The 26,032-nt window shown below is 34.4% G+C and overlaps 6 protein-coding genes and 1 long non-coding RNA gene across 7 annotated transcripts; 6 read left to right on the top strand and 1 right to left on the bottom strand.

Moving 5' to 3' along the window:
* Positions 1 to 2,402: 2,402 nt before the first annotated feature.
* LOC117125899 lies at positions 2,403 to 3,659 on the bottom strand. Its single transcript, XR_004448372.1, has 2 exons — positions 3,513 to 3,659; positions 2,403 to 3,389 (listed from the first exon to the last, which is right to left on the bottom strand). It is a non-coding gene; the product is annotated as an uncharacterized LOC117125899 (long non-coding RNA).
* A 2,955-nt stretch (positions 3,660 to 6,614) lies between these two features.
* On the top strand, positions 6,615 to 8,192 carry LOC103853369 (venom phosphodiesterase 2-like). The gene has a single exon (XM_009130294.3). It carries the CDS (start codon positions 6,677 to 6,679, stop codon positions 8,024 to 8,026), a length of 1,350 nt encoding a protein of 449 aa, XP_009128542.1. The 5' UTR covers positions 6,615 to 6,676; the 3' UTR covers positions 8,027 to 8,192.
* A 233-nt stretch (positions 8,193 to 8,425) lies between these two features.
* On the top strand, positions 8,426 to 11,947 carry LOC103853385 (venom phosphodiesterase 2-like). Its single transcript, XM_009130305.2, has one exon. The coding sequence runs from the start codon at positions 10,274 to 10,276 to the stop codon at positions 11,651 to 11,653; it is 1,380 nt and encodes a 459-aa protein (XP_009128553.1). The 5' UTR covers positions 8,426 to 10,273; the 3' UTR covers positions 11,654 to 11,947.
* A 2,773-nt stretch (positions 11,948 to 14,720) lies between these two features.
* Positions 14,721 to 16,864, top strand: LOC103853404 (ectonucleotide pyrophosphatase/phosphodiesterase family member 1). Its single transcript, XM_033272778.1, has 2 exons — positions 14,721 to 15,080; positions 15,118 to 16,864. The coding sequence occupies exon 2, from the start codon at positions 15,143 to 15,145 to the stop codon at positions 16,643 to 16,645; it is 1,503 nt and encodes a 500-aa protein (XP_033128669.1). The 5' UTR covers positions 14,721 to 15,080; positions 15,118 to 15,142; the 3' UTR covers positions 16,646 to 16,864.
* A 262-nt stretch (positions 16,865 to 17,126) lies between these two features.
* Positions 17,127 to 18,905, top strand: LOC103853413 (thioredoxin-like 2-2, chloroplastic). The gene is made up of 4 exons (XM_009130328.3): positions 17,127 to 17,526; positions 17,789 to 17,971; positions 18,063 to 18,227; positions 18,486 to 18,905. The coding sequence occupies exons 1-4, from the start codon at positions 17,290 to 17,292 to the stop codon at positions 18,621 to 18,623; spliced, it is 723 nt and encodes a 240-aa protein (XP_009128576.1). The 5' UTR covers positions 17,127 to 17,289; the 3' UTR covers positions 18,624 to 18,905.
* A 1,510-nt stretch (positions 18,906 to 20,415) lies between these two features.
* On the top strand, positions 20,416 to 21,238 carry LOC103853422 (uncharacterized protein At4g29660). The gene is made up of 2 exons (XM_009130336.3): positions 20,416 to 20,678; positions 20,878 to 21,238. Exons 1-2 carry the CDS (start codon positions 20,481 to 20,483, stop codon positions 20,998 to 21,000), a joined length of 321 nt encoding a protein of 106 aa, XP_009128584.1. The 5' UTR covers positions 20,416 to 20,480; the 3' UTR covers positions 21,001 to 21,238.
* Positions 21,239 to 21,398: 160 nt separating this feature from the next.
* On the top strand, positions 21,399 to 22,611 carry LOC103853430 (PRA1 family protein C). The gene has a single exon (XM_009130344.3). The coding sequence runs from the start codon at positions 21,455 to 21,457 to the stop codon at positions 22,034 to 22,036; it is 582 nt and encodes a 193-aa protein (XP_009128592.1). The 5' UTR covers positions 21,399 to 21,454; the 3' UTR covers positions 22,037 to 22,611.
* The last annotated feature ends 3,421 nt before the right edge of the window (positions 22,612 to 26,032 follow it).

Genomic DNA, 26,032 nt, shown 5'->3' on the forward strand with positions numbered 1-26,032 from the left:
AGATATCTCCTATATATTAAAAGAGAAACATTATAACCTTTGAACCATGCTACATGTCATCACGATAATCAATTTCAAAATCTTTAGAAAAATAAGTTGGTCTATCTAAACATATAGTATATTTTTCATTAACTTAATTATATAATTAATTATTAATATAAAAATATTCTTCATTATTTCCTTAAATAGAACATACGGAATTACCTAATCAGATCAAAATATATCTGATAAATAATGATTTTAAATAATAAAGATTTGATAATAATTTATACATCCTCTATCATTTTTGTTTCATATTAATATTATTAAAATAAATTAGATAATAAAATTAACCAACTAATAAAAATTTTGATTTTTTTTATATATGTTATATTTTGAATTTTTAAAAACAAATATAAGTTAATAAACTTTTAAAAAATCTCACTTTGAAAATTTGTGATCAATGATTGAATTTTTGTTTATAGCAAGATACAAATGTTCATAAATTTATATGAGTAAGATGTCTTATTTAAAAAATATTATATTAAATATATATATATAATTAGTATCGTTTAAATTAAATTATATATTATATAAAATGCATAAATATTTAAATTTCAAAACATTTATTGAACAAATACTAAGAATTTAATAGTTTAGTTTCAAAATTTTCATTGAATTTGTAAAAAAATGATTATAAATTAATAAAAATATTAAAAGTTCCACATTGAAAATTTTGTTATCAATGTTTCAATTTTTTTTGTTTGAAAAATATAAATGATTATAAAACCATGAGAATAGGAAAATTTTATTTAATATAGTCATATTAAAAAAAATACTATATATCGATGTTCATATCATTTAAATTTAATTATAAATAATATAAAAGATAAAAATTATTATGTATATTTATTTACCATAAAATGATTGTAAAGATTATTTTGATTTATATGTCAGTACCAATTTAATTATATATATAATAGTCACTGACTTCTCACTAATTTAATATAAGTAAAAGACACAAATAAATAATAATACATAAAATTGTATGTCTACACAACACTCATTCTGTACAAGGTACATATCTTAATTATCTAGTAACAATAATCTTACAATAATAAAATGGAAATATACTCAAAGGAGAGGATGTCCACGTCAGCTAATAAAATCATCCAATTAGATGCTTCCTTTTTTAACATGTTATTCCATCTTCACGTGAAACAAATTAAAGGAGAGGGTGTCCATATTTACCCTAATATTCGTTATAATCGTCTTGACTCTTGACTCTTCCATTTCATTGTCGTCTTCTCAAGGCCAACTCGGTTACAACTCTAATAAACACAAAACGAAATCCCTTCGGATATCTTTCAGAACTCCAACATCATTACAAAGCTTACTTCTATAAATAGAGAACCTTCGAAGAAGAGAAATTGATACAAAGCCTGCGAAGAGACCCAAAATGCAACGTTATAGTCCTACAAACGCAGTAACACATTTCAATACCGATTTATTTTACGAACTCGGGCTAAAAGATCTGCTATGTGTTTTGATTTTTTCCCTCTTAGTGATGATTGTATTGTCATCCTTAGATGGTTTTCTTCGTTAATTCAGGTCACAAAGTCGTTTGAACTTAATATGAGAGGTTTAAGAACTTCATGAACAATTTGTTTACTCATCAAATCTGAGGAGTCGATAGGGAATTTCCGGGTAAGGAAAAAAAGGCTCGGATTATTGCATTCATGATACGACTACTCCACGGTTATCTATTTCCTGCTTACTATATTTATTGCTTTGTCTTTGTATCTTTTGTTTGTTTATCAATTTTTCCTTACTATTGGATTCTACAGGGTTCTTATATGATAGCAGATATGGTGTTATGTGCTTTGCCGATCACGATAAACATGCATTTGTCTAGATGGTTGAGTTGATTTCCACAGGGTGAGCAACAGTTCTTTCATTCTTTCGTTTTTGTAATGCCCCTTGCTTTATTAACAAATGGTAAACTTTGCTCTCATTTGTGTTACAGCAACACACAATGGAAGTTTCTGGGTGGTGTGCTCCTAGAGCGGTTATTGTTCAGCAGGGTATACGTAATATGCAGGTTTTGGAGAAACTAATGGAGTATCTTTATGGTGACTTCGCCGTTACAAGAGCTCTTGGAGACTTTTCAGTGAAAAGGTACTCACCCATTGGAGGATCTTTGTCGCCTCTGATCTCAGATCTGGATTTTATGCAGATGGTTCTAGCTGAGGAAGATGAGTAATTGATTATGCGATTGGACATAATGACAAGCCAGTATGCTGCTACATTCGCCATGCCAATGCTCAGGATACACGGTGACCCAAAAAGTTGTGTGATGGAACTTGGAAGGGAAGCATTAAGGCTTGAGTCTGTCGAATAATGTTATAGCGGTGGTCATTCTGCGTCACGCTGTCATCACCAACTCAGAAGAAGAATACAGTTTTGTGTTTCTTATGAATCTCGAGCCTGGTTGATTACACGCTATTAGTTTTGTATATATGTGTTTGGTTGAGGATGGAGAGCTTTTGGTAAAGTTTGTATTTTAAAATCATGAATTTTTAGTTCCCTATCTTATTTATAGTTGTATACAGACTACTGGTTTCTCTGTCTTTTTATTGAAACAGCTTGAGATCAAGGTATTGTTTTATTATATCCATGTTGTATTTTGGAGATTTCTTTTAGATGATCATTCACTATGGTTTTTAAACTGTGTTTAATGATCATACACACGATTAGTTTTGTATATATGTGTTATTTTTTTGGATCAGAATGAATTAGCTCAAAGGTTCGAGAGAGTTAATTCTCTTGATCTGCTCCTACAGAACCATGGTAATTTTAAGCATTTGATTGTTCTCTTATGCAGTTCAGTTGTAGTGACTGAAAGAAAAACTTTGAACTCTTGGTATCCTTACTTTTGTGGAGTAGCACCATGTTCGTTGTTTTTTTAGTTTTGCCTTTATTTTTAGCTACTGGCTGGAACTGATATCACATTGTTTTGCAGGTTTCTAGCAAGATTCTATTCTGGAACTGTGTATTTGAAACTACCAGACACATGTAGGTGACTAAATTTATTTTATTTTATCTGTTTTCATATGCACATGGTAACCAAAGGTATTTAATTTAAGGATTGTAAGGTATATACAGTGTTCTTTCTACTATGAGGCTGCAAGTAACTTGGTCTTTAGTTAGAAAACTATTTACGAGCATGTGATGTCTCATATTTGTTCTTTCTAAGTCTGCAACGTTCTCAGATCTATTAAACCATTCAGCTCTAAAAATAACATATTAATTTCATCTTTAGAGTTTTATGACAAAGATCTTATACTTTGATTATCTACTAGAATAAAATAATAATAAGATCTTACAAAAGAAAACAATACAAAAAAAAACTAAGCGAAGAAGCAATCTTGAGATTTTTGGCTTCAACTTATGACAAAGATCTTATACTTTGATTATCTACTAGAATAAAATAATAATAAGATCTTACAAAAGAAAACAATACAAAAAAAAACTAAGCGAAGAAGCAATCTTGAGATTTTTGGCTTCAACGCATCCTCGAGAGAGAAGCTTCAACATTACGCATCATCGTTGGAAAAGTGAAGAGCTCAGATTCCATGAAAAAGTTGACGTGGTCTTCAACCCTGGCGGGGTAGCGACCAGGGCGTGGCTTTTTTAAAACTTTCTCCACCTGAACAAATCTCTTGGGAGTGTCTTGTAGTTGCTTCTCATCTCTGTCGACTTTGTCACTTGTGCAATCAGTATGAGTAAACCGAATACGTCCCTCACAAGACAACATAGAGAACGTCATCAAGAGGAACACGATGATGAATCTGATGGTTTTAAAGACTTTAGCCATCGTTGACGAATAGAAGAGAGAGTGGTTAAGGTTTTGGGATTTTTTGTGGTGCAAGTGTAAGACGAAAACTTTGGAAAATTTGTTTGTGTATACGTTTGTTATATAAAGGCCGCTATATAAAGAGCTTAGGTTAGTAGAAGATCGAGATAATGATTTCGTGATTAGTGAAACCGACCTTTATTTCCTTTTTTGTTATTAAGTGAAAAAGCCGACTTTAGTTACAGTTTTCTTTCCTTTTCTCCTTTATCTAACTAATAATTCTCCATTATTTAACTATAATGCTCCAACTTAAAATCCAAATCAAAGCCTGAGCAAAGATCAAATCACTGTTTCAAATCTCTGGTTTATTGAATCTACTTGTACAGAAAGTTAACTAACCTAATCTTTCATGGCAAAACGTTGTCAGACTAGTATCACTAAAACCCAGACTACAGTACTTGTAGATCACTAATTAATAATGGAAAGGAATTGGGCAAAACTAACATCATCTTCCATCACATAAATCAAATAATGAAATACGTTCCATCAATTTGTTATAATTTCCACAAGTCCGATTAAGTATGTATTGTAAACTAGAAGAAAAAAATCAAAATGAGGAAATTTTTAAATGTTGCTTTATATTTCGTTTGGGCTTACATTTAGAGCCCGTAAATTTCACAAGGCTCGGAGAATCTCTTTAGCAGATTGGATAACAAAAGGAACGAATATTTGAACTCAAGAAAAACTCTTTGAACAATTTGTCGAATTCATCATAAGAAAAAAAAAAAAAAAATTAGCAGATCAGATGGTTTAGTCACCATCCAAGTCCAACACATCTGTACAAATAACCAAGTATATATTTTCATCAAAGCGTTACCAAAACCAAGATGGTAAGACTATTGTCTAAGTTGGGTATAATTTTGTTTCAAAAAAAAAAAAAGTTGGGTATAATTTTTTTTTGCAAATGGATACTAAGAATAATATAAATGTCAATAATAGATACTTACATTTCATCCTATCAAAAATAAAATACATATGTGCCTACGTGAATATAAATGAGTTTACATGCTAATGGAATAAAGCAAGTCTTTATAAATATTTCAGTTACCATGGTTACTCGCTCTTACTATTTCTGCTTATAAAAACGGGCTACATTGCACCCAGTAGGTGCCTGAAACGATGTGCTCAAGTAAATCTTTGTAGAGACGAATACTCAAAAAAAAACTTTGTAGAGACCGAAACATCAAATACTTTATCACCTGGACCGAGATGGCGAGATGCATGAAATTTCCCCATTAAGCTATATACAACTACTGTATATGGTTTGAAATTCTTTTTTTGGAAGTTAAAAGAGAATTATAATAAGTTTTATTAACTTATCTAAACTTTTAGATAAACCCAACTCATTTGTAACTGGATACATCCCCTAGGTTACACTCTAAATGTTATATTTTAGGCTCTTGCAAATCTCTAACGCATGTTGAGTAAATGAGTAGTTCGCTTGGGCTTATCAAAATTTTGATCACGTATCAAACACAGCCAATCACCCGTCGGAAGAAGACCCCACCACGACAGGATAGTTTCACGTGATAAAACACGTGATTAAATCAAGACCGTTAGATCAGGTATCAATGGCTCTCCCCACATGTGGACCATGCAGATGATAGTAACGTTCTTGTCGTGATAACTGATAATGTAACTGCCATCCGCCCTCTGCTATTATCTCAATTCATTAAGGGCACTTGTTTTTTTACTGTAAAGTGTAAACTCATTACAACAGTCACTCTGGTTATATTTTCTTGGGTACAATTTTTTTCCTCATATTTTGAAAATTAATTAAAACTTCAAATTTGCGGTTACTGTTTATTTTGACCCAGTAAAAAGATTTTCTTATATTCATAGCTATAACAAACGTAATTCAGATGCAAATCTTTATAACAATATATTTATATGTCAATTCTAGTTTTCTTAGCAACATGTCAGTTTTAGTTAAAAAGTTTGGTTTAATTCAATAATTTAGTGTTTTTTGGTTAAAAAAGATGATTAATGATTCAACGTCCACGCCTTAGCCATCGGGTGATACATGGCATTCCAGCATTCCTAAAGGAGATGAGCTCGAATCCGTTGCTACTCAGATTACTTTAACGTGTTGTCGCGCGGATATCATGCTTCAGATCTATTTGGATATTCAGAGAGAAGATGTCTATCAGTGGACTCCCCTTGAAGATAGTCTAGACCTTAGCTCATGTTAATTTTTTTAAAAATATTAATAAGGATGTTGCCACACCATTAGTTACAATCAAGGGTTCGAAAATTCACTAATGTGATAAAAAAAATTATTAATATTATATGTTTAATAAATAAGCATAGTATCAATGAAGATTGTCTTTATTAATATTATATGCTTAAGTGTCTTTTCAATAAATAAACATAGTATTTGTATATACTAGTATATATGTAGTTCCGAATGGTGACTGCAGTTTGAGCGGTGCATGACAAGCGGTTTAACTGCGGTGCGGTTTTAACAGTTATAAAAATGTATAGATATATAATATATGTAGAAATTTTTGTTAGTGTTAAATGTGGAGCGGGGCGGAATGTTGGTCACCATTCGAAGCCATAGGCGTCTTTTCTGTAGTGGAACGCCACATAGGTCTACGTCTACTTTTATTCGTATATACCTAACTAAGAAATTATCAAATTATTAAATGGCGACGCTTCAAGCCTTCAAACGCAAATTAGCATTATTTTCTTAAAAAAACAAAATTAACGATTTTTTGTTGCTCACTCTATAAATAGATAGCATGAGCTGCAAGAACCACATCACAAACAATCTTTCCAATGGCAAAATCCAATCATGTTCTATCCCTCAAGCTATCTCTCACCCTTCTTAGTCTTCTCATTGTAGCTGCCACGACCAATGGTTTAGACACTCCTTCGTCCAAAACCTGGCGTCCCTGGCCCTTCAAGAAACTCAACAAACCGGTGGTTTTAATGATTTCTAGCGATGGTTTCCGGTTCGGTTACCAATTTAAAACCGACACACCAAACATCGACCTTCTCATATCCGAAGGAACCGAAGCAAAACTCGGTTTAATCCCGGTTTTCCCCACCATGACATTCCCAAACCATTACGCGATTGCAACTGGACTCTACCCTGCTTACCACGGTATCATCATGAACAAGTTCACTGATCCGATATCCGGAGAAGTGTTCAACAAAGGCCTAGACCCGAAATGGTGGTTAGGTGAGCCGTTGTGGGTAACCGCAACAAACCAAGGTCGCAAGGCTCTGACTTACTTTTGGCCAGGCTCTGAGGTTCCCAAAGATTCTTGGACTTGCCCTAAAGGGTTGTGTCCACATTTCAACCTTTCGGTTCCATTCGAAGAAAGGGTCGATACGATCTTGAACCAATTCGATCTCCCTGAGGAAGACATCCCTGACTTGATGATGTTGTACTTCAATGAGCCGGACGGAGCGGGACACAGCTATGGTCCTGATGATCCTAGGGTTACAAAGGCGGTTGCAACGATCGATAAAATGATCGGTAGGATCATCCAGGGGCTGAAGAAGAGGGAGATCTTCGACGAGGTTCATGTGATCTTGCTTGGTGATCACGGAATGGTTACTAACTGTGACCTAAAAACAATTTACATTGAAGATTTAGCAGATTGGGTCAAGATCCCTGCGGATTGGATCAATGCTTATAGCCCCGTGCTAGCGATGAACCCACGCTGGGGGGAAGATGTGAAGAATCCAGGAGAGAAGAACGCAGAGCTCGTGGCTAAGATGAACGAAGCTTTGAGCTCAGGGAAGGTAGAGAACGGAGAGTTTTTGAAGGTTTACTTGAAGGAGAAGTTACCGAAGAGGCTGCATTATTCCGAGAGCTCTAGGATTCCGCCGATCATAGGAATGGTCGGAGAAGGTCTCGTGGTTAGACAGAACAGAACAGGCGTTCACGAGTGTTATGGAGATCATGGATACGACAACGCATACTTCTCCATGAGATCTATCTTTATGGGACATGGTCCTAGGTTTAGGAAAGGGAAGAAAGTGCCATCGTTCGAGAATGTTCAAATCTACAATGTTGTTGCTGAGATTCTTGGACTACGACCAGCTTCGAACAATGGTTCTTCTTTGTTCACTAGAAACATTCTCTCGCCCTTTGGAGAAACAGTGGAGGTTGAATGAAGGCTTCAAGCCCTTTGCTCATGATGCACTCATGCATGAATAATAATTAGCTGACGAATGTGTTTTTATATTGGTTAATTAATCTAATTTTCCTAGCTTCTCATCATTTTTCTCTATTGCATGTGGACACGAATACTAAATGAATAAGATCAGCTAATTATATCTAGCCATGACCTTTTTTTTTTTTTTTTTTTGGCATCTCTAGCCATGACCTTATTGTTCCTACATATTCATACTTGTCATTTTGTCGATATAGAAGTTTATACATAATGCGGTTAAAAGCAAAAGTTTATAAGCAAAAGTTTATACTACGTTTTTTAAGACTATAAGACCATCTCCATCCATTAGGACCCCTAATGGGTACTTAGAATTAAATTAATGTTTTATTTAGTGATTTGAAAGGTTTAGAACCTCTATGAATCTATTTAATTTTTTCATCCTCCATTGGTAGAACTCATTGGAGTACTTAAAAAATAATATTTTTTAAAACAAATAAAAGAGCTTTAAACTTGTTCTTCTACACTCGAAAGAAAAGAAGCAAAGGAATTTTTTTTTAAAATGTTATAAGAGAAATGTTCTTGTACACTCGGAGGAAACACAACTTATAAAGGAAACACAAGTTCCTTTACTATGCAGCACGTTGGTGACCATGAATCTGTTGCCTTTCTTCCACGCGCATCCTCAACCATCACACAACCAACAAAGAAAGTAAAATTAAAAGCTTTTCTCTGTAAAAAAATAAACGAAAACTAAAACCACAACAATACAAATGTGGACTATGTTTCTATCTAACAATACGATAACAAAAACAATAATCTCATCATCATCACTTGTTCCAATACCAAAGACTCCATTTTTTAAACAGTCTAGCGAAGCTTAACCATCAACACAAGTTAGAATCAACCAAAAGAAACAATAATCTCATGATCATTACTTGTTAAATTCAACCAAACCAACTCTGTTTCAATGCAAAAGACTCCATTTTTTCAACTGTCTAACGAAGTTTAACCATCATCAGTAGTTCAAATCAACCAAGGATCCCATCATCATCATCATGCAAAAGACTCCATTTTTTTAATGATTCGCAAGTTATTTTTACAAGATTCACAACATGCAAAAGATTCACTAAATCATCATCTTCAAAATTAATTTTACAAGTTATTTTCCTATAGAGAAAGGGATTTTCGTACTTATCTCGCCGCTTGTATGACTTTGATCCTTTCATGGATCCTTGGTTTCTCTTGAAGCTGATTCCTGTGAAGAACTTTCTTCTATCTTCTGATCTTCATCATCGCCTCAGCGCATGGGAAAGAAACGATGGAGAGATGGAGAGACGGAGAATCGACGGCGAATTGACGGAGACGGAAGCAGTCGCGAGAGATCGCCTTTCGAAGATGAAGAGAAACAAAACTGATTTCGGGGGAGAAAGACTGACGCAGGAGAGAGACACATTAAGGTGTGGTCCAGTAGTAGCGCGCCACGTAGGGATCCTTACCAAACCCAAAAATACCAATTTAAGTAGCGGTCCTCTGTTTTCTTTTCAATTTTGATTTATTTTTCTTTTCTTTTTTTTAAGTACCCCTACGTAAGGAGCCCCGATGGACATGCTCTCCACGTGAAATCGAATTAGTGGTTTAGAAAAAAATATAGATAGTGGTTGAATCCATATAAGTTAAAAACGCAGATTTCTAGGAGGATACGAATTTGATTCTCGTTGTGGAAAATATATAGTTCTAGACGTCTAGGCCCAGAGCTTCCAAATTAACCCCAAAAAAAAAATCCGTCACATGTCAGACTCACAACATCTATTGTCGGGTTCTTGATTGTTAAATTTTTTTTATTTTTCTTGAACAGGCTTTCGTTGATTGTTAAAATATTAGAAGAAACAAAATCTAGTGTGTGTTTAATTTACAGTTTTATACTTTATTTATCGAGCTCTTCGCTTACAACTTACGGTTCTACCGGACAGATTTACTTGCATGCTTATAACGCATATATCAAATTACAAGTGGTATATTTTTATTCAGTTTTAGATCGTTATAAAAGTTAATAAATAAAACAGTGGATCTTTTCTTTTCTTTTTGACTAAATAGAAAATACAGTGGATCTTTTCTTATGTTAGCAATAGTTTAGGTTAAAGAAAAAACTAAACGAGAGCTTATTATATACAAAGGAAAAGGAAAGTTCCGGCTATAAAAGTAACATGAACGTTGTTGAGCTCAACCACCATTAAACCTTTCTCGCTCAATGGCGGAAACTAACCCAGCCCGGTACAGCTTTTCCGGTTACCCCTTGTGCAAGTTATCTCTAAGCTTTCTTTTTCTCACCTTCCTCATCGTAGCTGCCACTGCCAATGATTCGGGTTTTCCATCGTCACACACCGGGAAACCCCACCACTCCAAGAAACTCACTAAACCGGTGGTTCTACTAATCTCCAGCGACGGTTTCCGGTTCGGTTACCAATACAAGACGGACACTCCAAACATTGATCTCCTCATTTCTCGAGGAACCGAAGCTAAAACCGGTTTAATCCCGGTTTTCCCATCCATGACGTTCCCAAACCATAACTCAATCGCCACCGGTCTCTACCCTGCTTATCACGGTATAATAATGAACAAGTTCACCGATCCAGTAACCGGAGAACTCTTCAAAAGAAACCTAGACCCGAAGTGGTGGTTAGGCGAGCCGTTGTGGGTAACCGCAACGAACCAAGGTCTCAAGGCCGCCACTTACTTTTGGCCAGGCGCTGACGTTCACAAAGGCTCGTGGACCTGTCCTAAAGGGTTTTGTAAAGCTCCTTACAATGCTTCGGTTCCGTTAGAAGAAAGAGTTGATACGATCTTGAGCTACTTCGATCTTCCACAGAGCGAGGTCCCTGATTTCATGGCGCTGTATCTTGAAGAAACGGACGTACAGGGTCATGAATATGGCCCTGACGATCCTCGTGTCACTGAAGCAGTCGCAAAGATCGATAAAATGATCAGTAGAGTCATCAAGGGTTTGAAGAAGAGGAAGGTGTTTAGTGATGTTCATGTGATCTTGCTTGGTGATCACGGAATGGTTACTAACTGTGACAAAAAAGTGATTTACATTGATGATTTAGCGGATTGGATCAAGATACCAGCAGAGTGGATTCAAGATTATAGTCCCGTACTAGTGATGAATCCACGGTGGGGCAAAGATGTCAAGAATCCTGGTGAGAAGAACGCTGAAGTCGTGGCGAAGATGAACGAAGCTTTGAGGTCAGGGAAAGTAGAGAACGGTGAGTTTTTGCAAGTTTACTTGAAGGAGAAGTTACCGGAAAGGCTGCATTATTCCGACAGTTCTCGGATTCCTCCGATTATAGGAATGGTCGGAGAGGGTCTCATGGTTAGACAGAACAGAACAAACGTTCAAGAGTGTTTCGGAGATCATGGATACGACAACATGTTCTTCTCTATGAGATCTATCTTTATTGGACATGGTCCTAGGTTTAGGAGAGGAAAGAAAGTGCCGTCGTTTGAGAATGTTCAGATCTACAATGTCGTTGCAGAGATTCTTGGACTCCGACCAGCTCCAAACAATGGTTCTTCATTGTTTACTCGTAGCCTTCTCATGCCCACTGGAGAAACAATGCAAGTAAAATGAAGCTTAATAATAGCGTCAGTTTCTTCCTAGGTTCTGATGTGTTCTACTGTTTTAGTTCATATATCAATGTATCGGCAAATGAATAAGAGAAGAGGTCAAATGTTATTCTGGATAATACTCACCGAGAGCAACATGACTCAGAGAACATGATAAATTGATGAATAACAAAACATAAATTGTTGTATTTAGACATAAGTTGACCTCAAATAACATTAGTCTCTGATAAATTGATGAATAACAACACATAACTTGTTGTATTGAAACTTTAAGATAACTTTTGTCTCAATTTGGATTTTATGGTTATAGGTATACTGAAATCAAACTGTAAATCGAACTAAACTAAATATTTGTAAAAGTTTGTTGTATTTTTAAATCAAAATATATTTAGTATGGATTTGATTTGGTTGTCGCAAAATCATTAGCTAGCACCGACGACTTGGCTATATGTATTTGGTGAAAGTTTGTTGTATTTAAAGTCCCTAAATGCACTGCTGTTACCAATGAGATATATACATACTCTAGAATATCCTAGATTTATTGGATCTCTTTAGAATATCAACGAAAATGATAGTTTATTTACAAGTGGACATTTTCTGACTACTTGGCTTATGACCATTGTACATTAATACACTGAAAGTTTGAAAATATAAGTTAGCTGTATAACCAGCTTTCAATGGTACGTGTCGGCTTAAATTACTATTTTTTTTTTTCCGCCAAGGATATTTTTTATTAAAAAGAAGGGTACTAAGCCCAAACACATATTACAAAGCATAAGCCCACAACAGCAGGGCAAAGATCGACCAAACCTAATCGGGCCTACAGCCCAACCAAACCAAGCCACACCTAGACGGGCCGGACGTCTCTCTTTTGGCCCACGCGTGAAGGAGCGGGGACACGTGTTAGAATTTTACATCAGCGCTACACGCGTCTCCTTTGCTCGACTTGACCCGTCACCGCTTCGAGAAGCCGCCGGAACCAGCCACCGAAACCCTCGTTACGCCGGAGCTCAAACCCGCAGAGCCTCCACCGAAACCACTTTCCTTCAACTTTCTGACCTCTCTGCGGAGAGCTTCATCGACCTCATCAAGATCTCATCCGCCTTAAGAGAGTCGCAAGCCACAAACCTCATAACCCCGATCCAACAACAAGACCACCTTTTAGAACCGCTAGAGCCGGCGACGCAAGACTGTGTGAGCCTTCACCCCCCGGAGACAAGACCGGCGCGGAAAATATGGTCTATTGATTATATATCAGTCTTAATCTAAGTACATTTGACTATCTCACGTGATCCATTTTCGTTTTGCTGTTATCGACGTTAATTAATGCTAATCACCTGCTATCGCGGTCGACAACGTCAAATTCTACTATTCTAGGTTTAATAAGATATAATAATTAACACTAACGTGGAAAATGTGGTCTATTGATTATATATCAGTCTTAATCTAAGTACATTTGACTATCTCACGTGATCCATTTTCGTTTTGCTGTTATCGACGTTAATTAATGCTAATCACCTGCTATCGCGGTCGACAACGTCAAATTCTACTATTCTAGGTTTAAAGTTGTAAGAGCATCATTAACCCTAGCATCCCTAATGGGGTATTTAATCACTTTTTTAATAATAAATGGGTGTTAAACACTTTTTTTAGGTAACTTCTAAATTTTGTCCTCCAATACAAGTATCTTATTTAGGGGTTCTTAAAAAAAATTAAACATTGTTTTATTTAAGATAAAATTTATTTATTATATAAAACATATTAAAAGATCAAAAAAAAATTAAGAAACACTTTGGTTTGTAAAATCTATTGCCATCATCAGAAAGTAAGCCAACATTGTTTGAAAAATCTTATGAGAGTAAACCAAGAAGAAGACGTTCAAGAGTAAACCAAGCTACACATAACTTTCATCCACAGAGAAACAAGTTGATTTAGTCATGCTTTTTGAACCCAAACCTTCCACTTGGAATTCGACTGAGAAAGCCAGTATCCATCTTCTTATAGTGACTGTGAAACTTCATGAGCAGAGAATCAACAAAACCATCAACTTCATCTTCATATTTCTCATACAGAACCGGCATTGTGTGAGCTCCCACAAACCCTTCACACATACAAAATGCATCACCCCTTAGGAAAAAAAAATCTTATAAACTCAAATTCTCAATCTTTCTAAAGAATCTCACTCACCAATATACAAAACAGTTAGGAAGTTGCAATCTGTAAGGGATCATTGCGGCTAGCCATAGTCCAATCGCAGCCTGAAAATTATGTTAATGCAGAACTGATTAAAGTGCCATGAACATTAAAAGAACAGCTAGAACCAAACAAACATTTGAAGGCATTCACCAGATTATAGTAAAGGAAGAAGAATCCAAAATGTAAAAAAGACTTAACCTTTCCTTTGAGAATACAGAGGAGGGCCTCCCATACGCTGGACGAAGAACTCATACTGGTTCTGGATGACAAACTGTGGAGGTCGAATAACCTTCTGTGGAAGCTAATCTCCTGAAGTTTACAAGAACAAATTCAACTTAAAACCCGCAAAAGTTACATGACATAACAAATTAAAACTTCAATGGGCTGGAGACACCACAAAGTTATTGCATTCTCCTGAAAATTGAACCTAAGAACTATAAACCAGAGCAGAATAGTACACAATCAAGTGAAGTCTTAACAAACTGAGGCTAGAACCCATATAAATGACGAGACAGAGCATATTAAAACATCAATGAAGACATAAGGTAATTACAATCAAGTGTATCAAGAGCCGGTGCTTCTTCCTCTTAATTAAGCTCCGCTGCTTAAGGTAATTGTGATTTTTCTTTTTTTTTAATTACAAAAAAAACTAAGCACCCCATGCTTTTCCGTTAATGCTGCTCTAACGTTATTGATGAAATAATATAATAGCTTTGTTTTCCGAATGATTAATAACGTTATAAGTTATAACATCCCTAATGTAACCTATAATATTTGGGGAGAAACATTTAGATGCATGTACCTGAATCAGAAAGGCGAGATACTAAAAAACACTTCACAAAGAGAGATAATTGATTAGAGAGCGACCTTTACCATACTTAGATATCAGAGTGATGGCATCCTGAACCACCACTAAACCATTCAATAAAGCAAAACTTGCGGAGACGAGACTACTCTTTCATTCTCTTTTGACTAATCAACTGGGAGACTCTTATTACCGGAGAAACGTGGCAGATTCACAAGCGTCAATAAGAATATTGGATCCGTGTAAAACGGAAAGTACAAGTCACTCCAAGCCCACGAGTCCAAAGACCAATCAATACTCAAAGTTTAAGCAACCCACGAAGATGTCACGTTTGGTCTTCTCTCTCCGAGTCGGACTTTAAATTATTCAGACACACTCTGTCTTATCAAAGTTTGCAACTTTCTGAGTTTCCATAAGAAACATCGACCAGATCAGTTAAGTTAAGTGTTACAAAAAAAAAAAAAAAAATCAGTTAAGTAGAAGATAGAAGCAATGATCTCCGGCGACACATTATCTTCCAAAAAACCCAAAGCGATGCCAACACCAGAAGAAGACCAAGAAGACCCACCAAGCCAATCAATCGCACTTCTCCACAACAACAACATAGACTCCACAGATTCAGATTCTTCAACTAAAACCATCTCAAGCTGCTTCATCTTCACATCTCTCCTCATCATCACCTGCATCGCTCTCTCCGCCGCCTCCGCCTTCGCTTTCCTCTTCTTCTCCTCCTCCCAAAACGCCGTCGTTGCACTAAACCAAGTCTCAAAGTCCCAACCTTTCCACAGATCCATCGCCCGCCCCCTCAACAAACTCCACAAGCCCGTCGTCCTCCTCATCTCCTCAGACGGCTTCCGCTTCGGGTACCAACACAAGACCAACCTCCCCAACATCCACCGCCTCATCGCCAACGGAACCGAAGCCGAAACCGGTTTAATCCCGGTTTACCCAACCCTAACCTTCCCCAACCACTACTCCATCGTCACAGGCCTCTACCCAGCTCACCACGGCATCATCAACAACAGGTTCGTCGATCCAGTAACAGGGGAAGTCTTCACAATGGCTAGCCACGAGCCGGAGTGGTGGCTAGGCGAGCCGTTATGGGAAACAGTAGTAAACCAAGGTTTAAAGGCAGCTACTTACTTCTGGCCTGGCTCTGAAGTACACAAAGGGGCTTGGGACTGTCCTAAAGGCTTATGTCAAGTTTACAACGGTTCTGTTCCTTTTGACGATAGGGTTGATACTATATTGCACTACTTCGATTTGCCTAGTAATGAGATTCCTAGTTTTATGACGCTTTACTTCGAGGATCCGGATCATCAGGGTCACCAGGTTGGCCCTGATGATCCTCGGATCACTGAAGCTGTTGTTAACGTCGATAGGTTGATTGGTAGGTTGATAGATGGGTTGGAGAAGAGAGGGGTGTTCGAGGATGTGACTATGATTATGGTTGGTGATCATGGGATGGCTGGGACTTGTGACAAGAAAGTGATTGTTCTCGATGATTTAGCTTCTTGGATCGATATTCCTGCCAGCTGGGTTCATTACTACACTCCTATGCTGGTGATTAAACCTCCTAAAGGTCATGATCCAGCTGATGTTGTGGGTAAGATGAACCAAGGATTGGGGTCAGGGAAAGTGGAGAATGGAGAGTACTTGAAGGTTTATCTTAAAGAGGATTTGCCTAGCAGGCTGCATTATGTAGAGAGTGATAGGATCCCGCCTATTATAGGAATGGTTGGTGAAGGGTTCAAGGTTGTGCAGAAGAGGAGTAAGGCGAAAGAGTGTGGTGGAGCTCATGGGTATGATAATGCTTTCTTTTCGATGAGGACTATATTCATGGGGCACGGTCCTATGTTTGCAAAGGGGAAGAAAGTGCCTTCTTTTGAGAATGTTGAGATATATAATCTCATTAGTACCATTCTTGGACTCAAGGGTGCACCGAACAATGGTTCTGAAGGGTTCCCTTCAAACGTTCTGTTGCCTAGGGCGTAAGCAGAGGAAATGTAAGTTCATTTCAATAAAAGACATCCAGCGTAAACGCAAATTGATTTGTTAGACATTTAATGCGTTTTATTAAGTTGGTTTGTACGATTTTAACAAGATATTTTGGAGTCTGTAATTGTCAGAACTTGTTTTAGACAAATTGATGCCAAGATTGGAAACTTTGTACTTTCCACCACAGAAACAAAGTGCTTTGAGTTGGATGCTGAACCGGTCATTAACATGTTTTTGTAATCGCTTGATCAATCGTGAATTGAATTAAAAGTTTAAAACTAAACCGAACTGTTTTTTTTTGTGGGTATACCATCAAACCGTCCATTACTGTGTTCTGTGTTCCGTGTTAAAACACGATAGTACAGGGATGACGAAACAAAAACGCGTTTACACTTTTTTTCAACGCTAACGCAACAACATATCGCCGCCAAGTAAATAACGGCGGTAAAACGCCAATTTAATGTTGAAATCGCGTCTATGTATTATTTTGAACATGATGATTGAGAGAAAATATCACGAGAATCTGAACCAGACAAGTTTCTCTGATCTTCTTTAGAGAAATCTCCTTTTCTCTCTGGAGGGATCTCTCGGAGCTAAGAACAATCTCACTCTCTCTTCTCTCTCTGTGCTGGTGAATTTAGATGGCTGGAGTTGTGAGATTATCAACGACGTCGGTTCAGGCCATCCGCGTCTCTTCCTCCTTTGCAACCACTCTCAACTCTCTGAAACCTTGCTCACCTCCGAATCTGAATTCCGACAAGAGATTGCGTCTTCTATCGTCGTCTTCTCCATCGTGCTCGTCTGCTCATTACCCGTCTTCTGGTCTCGCAAGCCACATCCCTCTTAAACGATCCAAGAGCAAGTTGGTTCGCGTCAAGGTAACAACTTTGTTGTCTTTTAGCACATTCTCTCCGTAATTCATATACCCTTTTCGAAACTGATTGACTTTGGAGCCTCAAAACATGAACTTTAGGGAATCTTAGCTCATTGTTTTGATTTTTAGACAACTCTAGCAGTTTGTTAGGAGCTAAGTTATGTTCTTGAGCTGCTCATAAGTTTAGGAAAGGTTGATGCTTTGGATAAGTACAAGTTTAATAGTGTGATGCTTTCCGCTATAATTTGAGTGTGTTTGTGGTTTAGGTAGATGAGACTGTGGCGGAGACAGAGCCACCGAAATGGTGGGAGAGGAATGCTGGACCGAACATGGTTGACATTCATTCAACCGAAGAGTTCTTGAAGGCTTTGAGCGAAGCGGGGGAGAGACTAGTCATTGTAGAGTTTTATGGAACTTGGTGCGCTTCTTGTAGAGCATTGTTCCCTAAGGTAAGTGTCATGTTACTCTATGACTTTTCTGTTCGATGAAGCTATAATAATAACTTCAATTATTTTCTTGTTTGCTGTATTACCTTTCCAGCTTTGCAAGACAGCGGTGGAACATCCGGATATATTGTTCCTCAAAGTAAACTTTGATGAGAATAAACCAATGTGCAAGAGTTTGAACGTCAAAGTGCTTCCTTATTTCCACTTTTACCGTGGAGCTGATGGCCAGCTTGAGTCCTTCTCATGTTCTCTTGCCAAGGTAAATAACCATACACTAGCTGTTCAGTTTCACCTTTTCCGTGACTGTGGTCTAGCATAAACCACTTTCACTTCACACTTATAGAACTGCGTTGGCTTCTTGCTTTGATACGATCTACCCCAAATATTATAATTTGTAGCTTGATTGTGACTCCCTTAAGCTTTTGCTGATTCAGTGGATCAGAACCTCTTGAACGCAGTTGGTTTGTCTCTGAGTACTATTTGACATTCTCTTCTTTGATTTTTTTTCTTCTTTCAGTTCCAGAAGATAAAAGATGCCATCAGACTGCACAACACAGATCGTTGCAGCATCAGTCCAGCCAAGGGACCTGAAGGGTTTACCTTGGTATCTCTATCCGTGCAGACGAATGCAGCCAAACCAGCTGGATCAAGTTGAAATGTCACATTTGTAGATTTATCACTGCAACAATCTATGGTTGCTCAAGCAAACACTGAGCTTACTATTCTGTAAATCTGTCATTGTGTTGGTATAAAAGAATCCTTCCCGAAGCATGTTATGATACTTTTGCGAATAGACAAATCGCACATGTATCTTAACTAACTGCTTTATAATTTGCTACCAAGGCAAAGCTTATTGATGTATGATGCATGTGTGAGGTTTAATATAAGACAATGAGTACAAAATTTTCAATTTATATTATTATATACTTACAAAGTATGTAGTTTGTGTAATCTTTGCTCTGCTCTTTTGATCTTTCAATATAACTATGTCCCTTTAGACTAATCTATATTTTGTGTCATATTTTCCTATAATACCCTTTAATATTTATGAAAATAATTTTAATAAATAGTTTTACAAACAAAAAAAATTTGGAAAATAGTAACATTTGTTAAAATACCTATATGAACTTAATGGTATATTTTTCAGTTATAAAAAAGTTAAAATTATAAATTTCAGATTATGTTCTAAAAAAAGTAGAAATGACATTCTACGAAGTAGAAAACAAAATCTATTTTTTTCATTGAATCTACAATGTTTAGAATACGTGATCTACGTAAATAGGAGTATTCTACAAATATGTAGAATACATATTCCGCGCTTAACCTACCATTCTAAAATTCTTAGAAATCGAAATCTACAAATTAATCTAATTCTAAAACATGTAGAAACCGACTTCTACAGATTTACTATAAATCTAAAACATGTAGAAATCAAATTCTAAACATTACTATAATTCTAAAAAACTGTAGAAACTGATTTCTACATATTAGTCGTATTCTACGGATAAGAAATCAGTTCCTAAAAATATGGAAACAAAATATTTGAGAATATTCACTTTTATATTTTTTTAAAAATCGATTTAAAAAAAAAAAAAACGAAAAAAGAACAAAAAAAGCGACAAAAAATTGACCTTTTACCTTTCTATTTTCAAACTCTAAAAAGAAGTGGAGATAGATTTCATACCTTTGCAGAACGAACTAAAGAGTGATAGATTCGTAAAAAGCTCACGAAATCGTATGAGTTAGGCCAAATAATCGTCCAAATCAGAGAATTGAGTGAGTTAGGGTTAATGAACTTGGGTGAGAATTTGATTTTCTCCCCTTTGTTCGTGAATGGGAAATTATGGGTTTCGTCCCAGAGAAATCGAGCTTAAAGAGTAGAAATCATGCTTGGTCGGTTCAAATCAAGTGGGAATCAACCCGGATATAATCATACAAAACCAAAAAAATCGATTTGGGATTCTTTCATGGGCACGGGATCGATCTATCTATCCTTACAGATCGGTCGATCTGTAAGGAATCGACCTTCGCCGATCGAATGAAATGGACCAGGTCGATCAGTATATATTTCGCGTTTTTTTTTGTTCTGAATAATGACCGGGATCGATCGATCCATTGTAACTTGTAAAGTGGGATCGATCGATCCCGCTTGTCGAACTCAATATTTTTCTTTTTAAAAAAATTACAATTTTAAGGGCATTACTGCCATTTTGGAAAAAATTAGTCTAATAGAACATAAAGTAGTATAGATTAGTCTAAAGGGACATAGTTACCATTTTTTTGCTCTAAAAAAACAGATTTCCCTATAATCTTTCGGTGAAAAAAAAAGAACTAACAAAGTCAGAGCTCAAGACTCAAGTGGAAGTAAAGATAAGTCAAGGGGCCAAAACCTAAACGTAATAGGACTATGAGGACTGTTTGATAAATATTTTAACGATTAAAGTCTTTTTTTTTAATCTGTGTCTGTTTCCAGATTCACGCGCCGCCGCGAAAACGATTAAAGGTTTGAGAGATGCAATCCCAAGGAATATGGAGCACGCTATGGAGGAAATACGCAGACTATAAGTACAACAAGTTCGAGAGGTTCGCTGTCTGGGAGATGATCGAGCCTTACCGTCGACCCAAAACCTTCACAGCTTTGATTACTATCTACGTCGCCGCCTTTTACACCGGCGTCATCGGGGCTGCGGTTACAGAGCAGCTTTACAAGGTAAGCTTCGCCAGTGTTATCGATTCTAGGGTTAGAAATGGCATAAAGTTGAAACCTTTCCTTGGTGTTGATCGAGATTATGGGATAAAGTTGAAACCTTTCTTACACTGTTTGATGTGAATCAATTACAAGACTAAAGTTATGCTTCTTGTTCTGCTGTATGCTTATGGTTACTCCACTGATATTATTATATAAACAGGAGAAGTTTTGGGAAGAGCACCCAGGCAAAACGGTGCCTCTGATGAAGCCATTGTACTATCGAGGACCATGGAGGGTTTATCGTGGTGAAGCTATTGCTTCTGATGCTAGCAGCAGCCAGTGAGGGTGCTGAGCTTCGCTGGTATATATACAAAACAACTTTGTGTTTTTCTGTAGAATGCTTGTGTTGCCCGTACTTTGAGTTGTTTAAATGTCTTCTACGTTTCTGGCTGATATATGCTTTGTTGTAGACAATAAGGTTTAGCAACTCTTTTAAGAATATGGTTCTTGAAATTCATGTAATGACAATCTTGTTATAACATTAACGTTTTTGCTATGATAAGTTTAAGGGTTTCCATCCATTCCTTTGAATCTCTCTCTCTCTCTCTCCTTTCCATTATTAGTGCATTGGTATCTGCCTCTCTTCTGATGTCCTGAAATAAAAACATTCCAAATGAGAGAGAGGATCTAAGAACCTCAGATTTATTATCTCTTGACAGTCTTGTCTTCATATAGGTTCCTTTGGTTATATTCTCCGTTTCTCTCTTCTCGTCTTATTTTGCCGTTTGTGAAAGAACATGACAACGTATGGCACTATACCATCCCAAGCAAATGCCTCCTCGAACCAGAACATGTTGGGACGAGCAAAAGGGTTGATCTCGTTAGGCCTTAGCTCTCGGAGACCATGGCTTGAACTTGTCCAGTGGAGCTCCCTTAGCCTTCCTACCTCATTCACTGTTGCCACAGAACGAATCAAAACCAACATCATGATCTTCCGAACCAATTATCTTGTCATCTTCTTTGTTGCTATCTTCATCAGCATGCTTTGGCAGCCTGTCCACCTCTCAGTCTTCGTTGTCTTGATCATCGCATGGCTATATGTCTACTCTCGGGATAACGAACCACTGGTGATATTTGGCAGTGTGATCGATGACTCTGCTTTGGTGCTGACTTTGTTGGTCCTCACGCTCTGTATTATTCTATTAACCAACGTAACCGGTGGTATTCTGCTCGGGGTTTTGGCTGGTTTGCCCGTTGTTCTAGTTCATGGCATCTGTAGGAATACAGAGTCATTGTTCGTCTTGGAAGATGATGAAGAGAAAGTAGCCACAATGAGCGTAGCATCCTCCTCGCTTTCTTCTTCCTCTTTAACAAAATGAAACATTATGTTTATGTAATGATACAAGTTTCAGACCTTAGTGACACCATATTTAGCTAGTCTCTAGGTACTACCATATTTTCTAAAAATTTGCTTGTGGGCGTAATAAATATTCTCTTCTTCTCTGAATGCAAATAGTATGATAGATAAAACTTTGGAGATCTTTGCAATTCCAGTATAGAATACTTGTTTTAATAAATCCAGATAAAAGTAGTTTCATGTATTTTATGTATATAGTCAAATTGTATACATCAATCTTTTACTCTTTTTCTTTGAAATTGCACACTTACTGGTACCATTAAAATCACTGCAGTGGCAGTACCATTAATTAAAAGGTATGACTATTTATTATATGAACCCAATAAGAAAATAAACATTATATATCTTATATATTAATACAGAAGTCACAACTTTGATTCATGTGTAATTTTTAAAAAAATAGATCTAATGGATCTATTCCTAGAAAGTCATGTTAAATTTAATATATAATTTTATCATTTAAATTTTGGGCCTACCGAAAATTTTTATTGGGCTATCAATAATTAGATTTAAACAATAGATTATCTATTAGATTTATAGATAGTATAAATTAAATAAATATAATTTAATGTTGTATATTATACCTTTATATGCTAAATATTTAAATATTTTTTGATGTTAACTTTTAAAATTATAAATATTTTTTAAATAACAAAAAATATATTATCTAACAATGATTAATCTTTACTACCATAAACCAATGAAAACAAATTTAAACTATATAGTTTATTTTAAAAATTAAACAAAAACTAAATGTTTAATTATTTACTAGATAATATAAATCTATAAAGCGAAAAGTTTAATTTTTTAAAAACTTTTTAAATTTGTGAAATGTTACAATGTCTTTGAATATGACAATAAAACAATATTTTACTAATCTTTATATATATAGTTATGATTTTAATAATAAAATAATAATCCGAAAATATATATAGAAGAAGATACAAATACATGTTAAAGTTTGAAACAATCTATTCAATAAAAAATGTACAGTAAAACTTATTATGTTTTAAAAATTAATAGACACACACACAATATATATATATATATATCAATTTATAATTGAAAACCAAATATTTATATAAAAATAAATGAAAACAAAAACACGCACGGTTGTGCGGGTCGAGATCTAGTCTTATATATTAAAATAGAAGTCATGACTTCTTTTCATGTGTGATTTTTTTAGTTTGGACTATTTCTAAAAAATATCATATTTAACATAAATTCATTATTATATCTTTAAATATCTTTATCTTTTTATTTGAAATACAAATGAATATATTTAAAATGTTCTAACAAAATCTTTTTAAAATCTTTTTAAATCTTTTTAAATTTACTTTCAAAAATTAGTTAGTTTTAATTTAAATTATCATAAAATATAATTAGAAATTAAAATTAAATATAGTTTTGGTTTATAAACGAAAATTTAAATAAAATGAAATTAATTAATTCACAAATACATTTACTATAATTTTAAAAGATTTTGTTAGAAATAAATATTTATATTTATTTTTATTTTAATTTTTTCAAATTTATTTTCTAATCAAATAAAAAATCATGATTTTTTGATGAGTGATATTTTTATTTGGACCATCATTTAAATTTTATATTAAATGTATATCACTAATGCTAATATACATAATATTTTTAACTACTTTAATCATAATATCTTTTATATCTTTTAATTTTTTTAAAAAAAAATTAAAATTCTAACAAATTTCTTGAAAAAGATTATAATAAGATCTTAATTGTCATAAATTGAATATAAATATTTTCAACTAATTTTGTAATTAGTAATGGAATGTTACTAAAAGAATAAAATTATATCCTATTTTATCAATTTTATAATAATATCTATCATTTTAAAATAAAAATTTTATATTGAACAAAATATGATAAAATTATTTTAAATTGATAAGTTAACATATTTTACTTTCATAAATATAAAATATTGATGCTAAAAATATAATATGTTGGTAGATTGGGTTAATATTAGTAAACTATATAATACATGTATAAAAATTTAACTTATCTTAAACTTTTTAAAATACAGTAATTTCTTATATCAAATTAATAAACATTAAAAAAATTACTAAAAAAATCTAGCGATTTGAATTACGGATCATGATTATAATAAATTAAATACAAAATTGTTTTCATACATGTTGTTTCATGCATTAAAAATTTTAGTTTAGTAATCAAACACAAATTCAATAAGACAAATATATAATAAGCAACATATATATGTGATGATTTTAATTTACTATGAAAACTATAAAATTATTATATTTGGTATAATTATATAAACATTTAAATATGTGAGTAACATTAAAAATATATAATAATTATGTAAAACAAATATCTATATATATAAATATGAAAATATATACCCGCACGGTTGTGCGGGTGGAAATCTAGTAATTATTAAAGTTGATATCATTATCCTTCAATATTGTAGTAATTGTAATTGCTCTACTGGGTTATAGTTTTCCCTTACATTTTTTCGTAATATTTTATTTAATAAGATAAAGGCCGTTGCCATTGGATAACTTCTTTAAAATCATCCTCTTCGTCTTCTCGTGACTAATAACCAAGACATATTTCTTCTCCACCAAAACTGCTTGAACGATATTATTGAACTCTGTGCCTCCTCCTCTAGCCACAAAAGCTATTAGTAGTTTACTAGATTTTTTAACCGCGCTACGCGCGGATAAGATATTATATGTATTTCTTAATTCTAAAAAATAATGTATAATATTGTATTATATTATTTAAAGAATAAAAATAAGACTACATAACATAAATATATTTTTATATTTTCTTTGTGAAATCATTATGTTGTTTGATTGTTGTACTTAATTCACATATTTGCATAGATATTGTGATAGATGAATAACTATATTTTTATTATCAGTAAATAATATATATTTATTATATAATATAAGAAAAATAGAATTATTTACTTTTTAACAAACTTGTCTCATGTTGGGGACTCGGTATAGACATATCATATTCGAATGAAACATTTTTACAACAATTCTTAACAATCAAGAAACAAACTGAATATCTCATACGATCTCTTTGTGGAATAACTGCTCTTTGTATCAAAAAGGACTGGAAATGGATGTGCATATGTGTTATCTAAGTCAGCTTTACAAAAAACTATTTATAGTTCATATATCATTTATGTCCATCCTATTTTTTTGTCCATCATTTCTTAAATATCTTGAAATAAGTAATGCTAATTAATAATAAACTTTTTGCTCACAAAATAAAAATCAAATTTGTCTAATTATCGCTTAATTTGTCTAACTGATATATGTATTTCTCAATTCTAAAAAATAATGTATAATATTGTATTACATTATTTAAAAAATATAAAATATGACTACATAACATAAATATATTTTTTAAATTTTCTTGTGTGAAAATCATTATGTTGTTTGATTGTTGTACTTGGTTCACATATTTGCATAGATATTTGTGATAGATGAATAACTATATTTATTTATTATCAGTAAATAATATATATTGATTATATAATATAAGAAAAATAAAATTATTTACTTTTTAAACAAACTTGTCTCATATTGGAGACTCGGTTATAGACATATCATAAACGAAGGAGACATTTTTACAGTTATCAATCTTCTTAACATTGAAAAAACAAATCTACATATCAAAACAATATCTCATACGATCTACTTGTGGAATAACTACTCTGAAGAAATTGAATTTAGGCATCAAAAATGACTGAAAATGGATGTGCAGATATGTTATCTAAGTCTGCATCACAAAGTACTATTCATAGTTAGCATTAATGTCTATCCTATTTTTTTGTCCACCATTTCTTAAACATCTTGAAATAACTGATGCTAATTAATAATAAACTTTTTGCTGGAAAAAAAATCAAATTTGTCTAATTATCGCTTAAATATTTTATTAATATGGTCTAAGA

The sequence above is a fragment of the Brassica rapa genome, chromosome A01, assembly GCF_000309985.2.
Source record: "Brassica rapa cultivar Chiifu-401-42 chromosome A01, CAAS_Brap_v3.01, whole genome shotgun sequence".
Lineage (NCBI taxonomy): Eukaryota > Viridiplantae > Streptophyta > Magnoliopsida > Brassicales > Brassicaceae > Brassica > Brassica rapa.